The 9,837-nt window shown below is 33.2% G+C and overlaps 1 protein-coding gene across 1 annotated transcript; it reads left to right on the top strand.

Moving 5' to 3' along the window:
* Positions 1-4,984: 4,984 nt before the first annotated feature.
* LOC139852831 (fasciclin-like arabinogalactan protein 17) lies at positions 4,985-9,800 on the top strand. Its single transcript, XM_071842166.1, has 4 exons — positions 4,985-5,800; positions 6,026-6,548; positions 9,310-9,472; positions 9,589-9,800. Exons 1-3 carry the CDS (start codon positions 4,985-4,987, stop codon positions 9,381-9,383), a joined length of 1,413 nt encoding a protein of 470 aa, XP_071698267.1. The 3' UTR covers positions 9,384-9,472; positions 9,589-9,800.
* The last annotated feature ends 37 nt before the right edge of the window (positions 9,801-9,837 follow it).

Here is a 9,837-nt window from a genome sequence, read left to right as displayed (position 1 = left end):
ACCGGGAACCTTCGCCATCTAAAACCCACATCCTCCCGACACCCTCAATAATCATCACCGTTTTCTTGTTTCATTCATGAATAAATCATCATCACAACTGCAACCTCACGATTTTCTTGTTGCTATTCTTGGTTCGTTTATAACCATAAAACCATCACCACTTGTTACAACTCCTGTGGAACTGAGACCTTAAAGAACTACCATCACTTTCTATATTTCTTCTTTTCTCTTCTTCATCCCTCCTGCCATAATACTGCTGGGTTCTGTTTATAATTAAAGACAACCCGAAACCAATAAAACCCACACACACACTGTTGCATCACCAAATGGCAGCCTCAAGGTAATTATCTCTGTTACTGTTGAGCTTACGAACCACCACCATAACTATCACCCTCCTCCACCTACACCTTCAACCAAATGACCACCCTAATCACCACCTATCATAACCTGGATCACCCTGATCGATCAACACCACCATCATCAATTATATTTTTTTCTGATTAATTATTTCTTCTGCTTCCTGATTTACTGAAGATAACACCCCAACTGCAACTACCCATTGAAGCATTCCTGTTTGCTGGTTATTACCCGACTTCAATACAAACACACATGACACAGTTATATTTTGAGCCATTCTCCATTCAATAATGATGATTAATAATAATATTGGAGTGGATTGCATAATTGCTTTTCTTTTTCTGATGGCCGACACCCATGAAGCATATGACCCTACCCAATGTTTATCACTTTGATTCATTAGAGCAAAATACTGAATGCCACATCAAGTGGGACTTAATCTAATTGTTTTCTGGGACTGCCTTGTTTAATTTTATAATTGGGCCGAAAAGTTGTTGTTGGGCTGCTTTGTCATGCAAAATCCACGAACAAATTACTGCTATATTTTGTTTGTTATTCGGTTCATATGTTAATGAAGATACATATGATAATTCACGAATAGTGCAAGAGGATAAAGATCATGATATTAATTAGTGATGTAAGTAATGATGATGGATATGATACTTGAAGTATGAGATGAAAGTGATGATGGTATATTGAATACAGTAAAATGATGATGATGTATGATAATATCGTGATTATAATGATCGAGGTAATAATGATAAATGTTATGATATATTATGATTTTATGAATGTTCTAAGAAGATGATGAGGTATTAGTGTTTATCTGTTTCATCGGCTGAGGTTTTAGAAAATAAGATAAAGAAACCGAATCCCTTCATTTATATTTTTTTGCTAATGGATCATTATACTTTGGGCTGAGTCTTATTATGTTTTGGGCCGTAATGAGATGTTTGAGAATGGAGAACGGGTTTTATTAAGTAGAAGAGGAGAAAGGGGAAGCAGATAAGTAGTGGTTTAAATGAATTAAAACTCTAGTTGTAATCAGATATACAAGGACAGATGGATGGTTCATAAGGTTGTTGAGTTAGCTAGAGGTCGCAGGTTCGAGCCCAGGCATAGGCATTTATTTTTGGAACTTTTTCTTGAAAGGTAGTTATTAGTAATACTCATTATTATTATTATTATTATTATTATTATTATTATTATTATTATTATTATTATTATTATTATTATTATTATTATTACTATTATTATTATTATTATTATTATTATTATTATTATTATTATTATTATTATTATTATTATTATTATTACTACTATTATCAAAATTGTTATTTTCATTTTCATTATTATTAAACTTATTATTCTTACTAAAAACTACTACTATTTTTTATTATTATTATTATTATTATTATTATTATTATTATTATTATTATTATTATTATTATTATTATTATTATTATTATTATTATTATTATTATTATTATTATTATAATAAAAATATTACAACTTCCTATTATAAATATTATTTTACCAAATAAAGTAGTAGTTATATAAGAACATATCTTAATATAATTCTATATATATAAAGATATTAATACATTATATAATATAAATAAACTTAGTTGATTAAATGTGATATGTGTTAATATATATACAAATGATATAGGTTCGTGAATCCGAGGTTAACCCTGCATTGTTCAGTTGTTTAATGTCGTCATATGTATTTTTACTACAAAATACAGTATGGTGAGTTTCATTTACTCCTTTTTTAATTGCTTATGCACTATATATTTTTGGGCTGAGAATACATGCGCTGCTTTTATAAATGCTTTATGAAATAGAGACAAGTGATTAAAAGATATTCTGCGGATTGATGTGCTAGGTAATTTAGTTATATGTTATAAGAGCATGTAAGCGTGAATCCTAAAGATAGATCTATCGGGCTTAACACCCCCATCTTGTAGGCTGCACTAGACATAAGAGCTAGTGGGCGGATGTTAAGTACTTCGAGGATTATTTATACACTTGCGAGTGTACATATCCATCTTTGCGAAGATGACTTATTATATTATTGTTAAGGTTGGTTACTGAGGCCTCAACATAAGCAGAACGGTTTTATACACTTGCGAGTGTACATATATTTATAAACGGAAATCTTGTGGTCTATCAAAATGATGAATTTTATTGTTTACAATAAACTTATGAACTCAACAACCTTTTGGTTGACACTTTAAAGCATGTTTATTCTCAGGTATGAAAGAAATCTTTCGCTGTGCATTTGCTCATATTACATGGAGTCGTTCATGGCATATAGAGGTCAGAACCTCGCAATGAGACCAACTGTTGAAGACTTCGTCCAGATGGATTAGGACGGGTCACTACATTAGTGATAGATTCACATCATCCATTCTCTACTTTTGTGTTTCTTTTCCATTTTAGTAGTAGCTTTTCTCCATTTTAGTTGTAATTTTGAATTCTTTATATTTCTTTGATTTCAATCTTGTTTATATAATGATTATAGCTTAGATTAGTTGTGTTCATTTGATTTGTGAAACTATGCTTGAATTTTGGCTTAATTTATGAAATTGATGTTTGAAATGGGTCGATATTGTTGAGTTTGATTGAAAGACCCATTGTTATGCTTGTTTTAAGCTCTATTTTGATTACATGAGTTGTAAATGTATTTATGTGAGTAAATTTGAGATATAATTCATGCTTCAACACTTAGGTGATCTAGACAATTAGGAATTGAGTTTCAAGTGATTAAATCTTTGACTTAATTGGTTCTTAAGATGGCTTTTAGTCAAACATAGTGATGTTAACCTTTTCAAGTGATTATTTTGGTTAAGAATTTTATGTGAGTTTAACTCAAGGTCAAATCTCAATGATTTTACCCAACATAGTTTTAATCTTCTGAAGTTAGTCTATATGAGTTAATGAGCTTTGATTGATTGAAAGTTCTATGAAGATTGTGAGATTGGAATGAGGCTTTATGTTAAAACATCGTTATGTGACAAATAAATGGGATAATCCATGTAAAGAGTGGATCAATCAAGTGAACACGTTTTTCTCTTATTTGCTAATCTCTTTTAGTTGAATATTAGTTTAATCAACACTTTATCAAAACCCCTCAATCAACTTAGGATAATTATTGGTGTTTTCGAAATCTCAATTAAATCGCTCTATGTGGAACGAACTTGGACCTGCTATTAGCTTTACTATACGATTATGACTTGTTGCCTATTTGTGTGATAACTGTCTAGTAGTATTTTCATACAACATCAACATCAATGCGATTTGAGAAGTGTTCAGGGGGATTTTTCTCAACCTTCGATGGTACTCTCAACATCATCGTGAATTGAGTTTCCTCCTAACGCGTGTGTATGACAAATGAGAGCATTCGATTTCGATATTGCCCGTTAAATTTTTTTGTAAAAAATGTAAATATATTTATATATTGAGAAAAATACGTGATAAGTGATAGAGATTGTGCGGCTTCCGGATATATAAATACCGAATGTAAAGAGTAACAATTAGGTACCAGGAGCTACTTCCAAAAGAAGATTTTTGGTACTTTTTTGGAGGGAATGCTCGATAGTAGCGAACGTCCCAACAAACGTAAACAATGAAGATCGCTACTTGAAACTCTAGGGGCTTGGGAATAAAAATAAAGGTAAAGGTGTGTATAACTTGATTAATAAGTTTCACGTCCAATCTATTGCAATTCAAGAAACAATTGTAGAAATGTGCCCTCGAGTGTGCTTAAAAAGATATGGAAATGTATTACTTTTCGTGGTGTTCAAGTCTCTTCAAGAGGAAGATCGGGTGGAATTATCTCAAGTTAGAAAGATGAGTTTTTTAATCTTAAAGTTTACTTCCAATGCCAATAATGGGATTAAGGTTAAAAAGGCTTGGAGATTGATCGTTCCGGCTACGTATTAGTTTTTTTTTTGCTTGCAAGAAACGAATTGGTCTTTAATGGAGTGTCTAATCCTTCGATGGTGATTGTTGATAGTGTTATTCTTAAAGTCTTTCGATGGTTAGTGAATGCGAATGAAGCCGGAAGTCATCAATTTTATGTTTGGAAATCGCAACCTTGGGTCCTCGTTTGATTGTTCCTTCGTATGCTGTTGTTTCAAGAATATGTTTAAATGTTTATGTAGTGGTTGTAATGATGCTTTCTTTATTTTGGCTCTTATAAGCCTACTGTAATGTGTTTGTTTGGGTGTTGGACTTTATTTTAGTTAACCCTTTCTTGTACTTATCACTATTTGTGAAAGAAATCAATATAATCCAACTTTTGCCAAAAAAAAAAAAAAAAAAAAAAAAAAAAGGTAACCAGGAGCTGTTATTACATTACACAACCTTTATAAACAAATGTTCTATCTTCACGGGCCATTGTCCCCTTCTTTCCTCCCCTTGCAAAACGACACCACCGACTGCCGCTTCACTATTTCTCTATCTTCTCCATTCTTCATCCCAAAAACCTAAAACAAACGCATTCTTATTCATATCAAATAGACAATCTCAACATTCAACACAACCACAACACTGTAGTAGTATAATATTCACCAATTTTCTATCAAATCAATCAATCAATTAGCAATTTGCAATTAGCACCATGGATTCAAAGATCTATGGTGCTGCATTCACACTTTTAATTTTCATATTCAATCTCATTCCACCTCAAATCAGTTCTACTACAACTACTTCTTCTTCATCACACATCAATTCAAACTCTGTTCTTGTTGCTCTTTTAGATTCACATTACACTGAGCTGTCTGAGTTAGTTGAGAAGGCTTTATTATTACAAACCCTAGAGGACACAGTCTCACTCCATAATATCACCATTTTTGCACCGAGTAATCAAGCTTTGGAGCGGCATTTAGATCCGGAGTTCAAACGGTTCTTACTTGAACCCGGCAATCTCAAATCATTACAGAATTTGTTACTTTTTCATATCATTCCGGGTCGGGTCGGGTCAGAGGAGTGGCCCGGGTCGGATCTGGATACGGATGTTATACCTGGAGTTAGGTACGAGACTCTGTGTGTTGACGAAAGTGAGAATCATTTACCGTTGACTCGAGAAAAAAGCGGAGATAAAGTGGTGGGTGGGTTGGCTAAGGTGACCCGACCCGATGATGTGGTTAGACCCGATGGGGTGATCCATGGGATTGAGAGGTTGTTGGTTCCTAGGTTGGTACAAGAGGAGTTTAATAAGAGAAGGAGTTTGAGTTCGACTTCTGCTGTTTTACCGGAAGGAGCTCCGGTTGTGGATCCGAGAACTAACCGGTTGAAGAAACCAGTTGCTCCGGTTCCTGCTGGTGCTCCGCCCGTGTTACCGGTTTACAACGCAATGGCACCAGGTCCGTCGCTGGCTCCCGCACCTGCACCAGGCCCGGGTGGCGCCCACCATCATTTCGATGGAGAGAGCCAGGTAAATAAAAATGAATATAATATGTTTTAACTGATACTACGTATATATTTGATATTTGATATTAATATTAATATATGTAACATATAATTATGTTAGTTTTAATTTTAACTTATGATAGTTTGATTAGGTTATTCTATGGACTTATTGATTTTTTGATATTTCCAAATCAAATAAACTCGGGTTTTAATGGCTTATGAGCTCACCATCATTTATGCATAATACCAGGTGAAAGACTTCATCCAAACGCTACTACATTATGGCGGTTACAACGAATTAGCCGACATTTTGGTAAATTTAACATCATTAGCGACAGAGATGGGAAAACTGGTTTCCGAGGGTTATGTTTTAACGGTGTTGGCACCGAACGATGAAGCTATGGCTAAACTTACAACCGACCAGCTAAGTGATCCTGGTGCACCGGAGTTGATAATGTACTATCATATAATACCAGAGTATCAAACGGAAGAGAGTATGTATAATTCTGTACGTCGTTTTGGCAAGGTTCAGTATGATACATTACGGTTGCCACATAAGGTGGTGGCTGAGGAGGCTGACGGGTCAGTGAAATTCGGGTCGGGTGAGGAGTCAGCTTATTTGTTTGACCCGGATATTTATATGGACTGGAGGATATCGGTGCAGGGTATTGATGGGGTTTTGTTTCCGGTGGAACCAACAGTTGAGAAACCGAAGGCGGGTAACGAGGATGTTTCGGCAACGCAGACAAAAGTTGTCGCTAAGCAAAATAGAGGTGCGTTCGTAACTTATTACTTATGACTGCTGTATTGATTTATGATTTGTTTAATTCTTATGGTTACCCGTATCGTTTGATGCTTAGAGACGATAGTAATTCCAAGACTTAGTATGAATTAATGCATGTGTAGTGTAGTATTTTGTACGAGTAGAACTTATCTTCCCTACTGTTAGTACACAGGATAGTGTGACATAAGTTCTATGTAATTTGCTTAATGTGTAGTTTAGGCTTGTGACTTTGCATCGTAAATGGGGCTCAGCTACGGGCCATAAGTCCATAACCGTAAACATATTTTTGGTATTTCAGCAGAATTGGATCATAGATAATTATTCATTATAGGAGTGTTCATAAAACCGTTGAACCGCAAAAACTGGTCGGACCGTATCGATTTAGTTGGTTCGGTCCACTTTTGGATATTAGTTGTCCGGCCGCCAGTTTGAAAATCACCAAACCGCAAAACTCAGTCTGGTTTACGGTTTTATTAGGCCACCGACTGGTTAAGCCGGACCGGATCAGACTATTAAACAATATTATATATTGTATGTAATATGTTATATGTTCATAAATCATATCTCTATAAACAAAAATAATATATATGATAGATTTTTTTTTTTTTTTGATACATCAATAAAGTAAGTTTCTATTAATACATATGATTTATGTATGCATGTATGTTATTACTATTACAAAGGGTAACAAGCATATATGCAACGGTGTATATACGTGTTCCTTAGTTGCATAATGTACATACATATTACTCCTATTACAAAGGGTAACAAGCATAGTTAATTTAGTCAAAACCGGACCAAACCGGACCGTGAACACCCCTAATTCATTATATTATATATAATTAGAGAACTAAACTTTTAAAGCTGCAAGTTAATTTCTGCAATTTGGAAGACTTGAAAGGTTGATAAAACTTATAATTAGTTAAAGGTTAATTGTTGTTGCAATATACAATCTTTACAACTCCTGCTGAAACCCATGTTCTTCAATATCTACCACAGAGTTGACTACATCTCTTTTGACAACAGCCTGTTTCTGACCTGTATTCATGCTTCATCATATTGTACCATGTGTAGTTATACTTGCACAGTTGCACTTTAAGCCTAACATAACTGTCACTGTTTTATGATCTTTCCCTTTTGGGCCCCTCTCCTGCTTTTAGTTAAGGGAGGTGATATTATCCACCATATTTTTATCATTTCCCAAAGGGCGGGAGGTGATCCTCACACACTATTTTTTTGATCTATCTAAACCTAATTTACTATTATACCCTTAATTATAATTCGATTAATAAAATAAGTTGAACTCCCTAAATTAATTTATGGGTATAATTGTGAATTTATGGGACAAAAGTGTAGATGGATCAAAAAGTGGCGTGTGAGAATCACTTACCTTTCCCAAAATACCTTTATATGTGTATAATAGTTAGGTGGATGTAGAGAAAATATGAAGGGTATTTTGGGAAACTGTGTAAAAAATTGGTATCAAAATTGAGTGTATAGATATCATTTTCCTTTATTTAATCTTATGTTTATTAATTATTATCCTCTTGTTTGGTAAATGATAAATGATAATTTATGTAATCTTCTTGGTATGAATTACCACTGTATCAGTCATTCCTAATATTGACTTTTCTGTAGGTTTGGTTTTCAACGTTGGATGGTTGACCTTTTTAGTGGTGTCCACATATTTTTCGTATTATGATAACTACAAATAGTCTACAATTCAATATAACAATGCATTTCTACAAACATTATATGCATGATGTACAAATACTTATAAAGTTTGGAGTAATTTGCATATACGGTCCCTAGTTTTTATCATATTTATTACACAGCCAGAGGCTAGGCTCGAGCTCGGCCCGTTTAAATTTTAAGAGTTCTAACTCGGCTCGGTTCGAGCTCACTGTATTAAGCTCGAGCTCGACTCGTTAAAATTTTTAAGAGCTCGACTCGTTAAAATTTTTAAAAGCTCGAGCTCGTTTAGGCTCGTTAATTATATGATTATAAATTTTGTTGTTAATATAATAAAACGATAACAATAATACATTATTATTTTTTATATAATTTTTGATCGCGTATAATATATATAATTATAATTTATAATTTACTATTATTACATTAAGTAATATACATATAAATTATTGTTATTGTGTAATCATATGTAGAATATAATATTATCATAAAAATATAAATTTATTGTATATAAATGAAAAGCTCGTTTAGGCTCGCGAACTTGTTCGAGTTCGATATTGAAAGCTTGAACTCGAGCTCGTTTATTAAACGATCTTTGAAATGTGTTCAAGCTCGGGCTTAGCTCTTTTGGGCTCGGCTCGAATCGAGCTTTTAATGAGTCGAGCTCGAGTAGTTCACGAGTAGCTTGGCTCATTTACAGCCCTACACGTTTAATCTTTTTTGGAGGCTTTTGTGTTTCTGGTCCATTATAAGAAAGGTTCTTTGTTATAGGAAAGATGATTAAAATATTGTTACCGGTGTTATATATCTTATTATCATATTCAAATCATTTTATTTGGAGAAAAGATGAAAGGTGTAAACAATTATGACATGGTACCATATAGACAGTTTATGTGATTTTGTGATGACTTTTTATATGTTTTCTTTTCTTTATGGTAATCAATCTTTTGTCTTACTATGCCATTTTTAAAAATTGAGTTTTAATAATGCTACAATGATTTGCCACTTGTGCAAGTGACCATATACTTATAATTTCGTTTGATTATTTGAAAATGCAGGGAAATTATTGGAAGTGGCATGCTCAATTGTTGGAGCATTTGGTCAAGATTCCCAATTTAGTAGCTGTTATTGATGTATAAATATATATTTTTCAACATTTCAGGAAAATGCATAAAAATAAAAAATGGACAATAAAACAACAAAGTAGCTAGACACTTACAGGTGAGCATAATTCTATTTTGAAGAAACTTGAGCATGTTATGATCGTTTATAAAGAAATACTTATTTAATTGTGGGTATATTAATATTTTTTAATTATTATTATACAACAATTGCAGATATCTGAAAGGAAGTTGTCCAGGTACAGTTGAAGACAGTTAAGGGGTTAACAGATGGATACTGCAGTTTGGGTTCAAACAAGTTTCCCCCATACATGAAGAAACTCTGCTTGTTTTATTATTTTTATATGAATTCTATTTTATTTTTCTTGATATATTTTTGGGGTGCTGTTATACAATGATTATTATGTAATTACTAGTGTACTGGTAGAAGTGAGTTTTGGTTACTTTGTTTTGGATATACATTAT

This window comes from Rutidosis leptorrhynchoides, chromosome 6, assembly GCF_046630445.1.
Source record: "Rutidosis leptorrhynchoides isolate AG116_Rl617_1_P2 chromosome 6, CSIRO_AGI_Rlap_v1, whole genome shotgun sequence".
Classification (NCBI taxonomy): Eukaryota; Viridiplantae; Streptophyta; class Magnoliopsida; order Asterales; family Asteraceae; genus Rutidosis; species Rutidosis leptorrhynchoides.
This window is presented reverse-complemented; position numbering and strand designations above follow the sequence as displayed.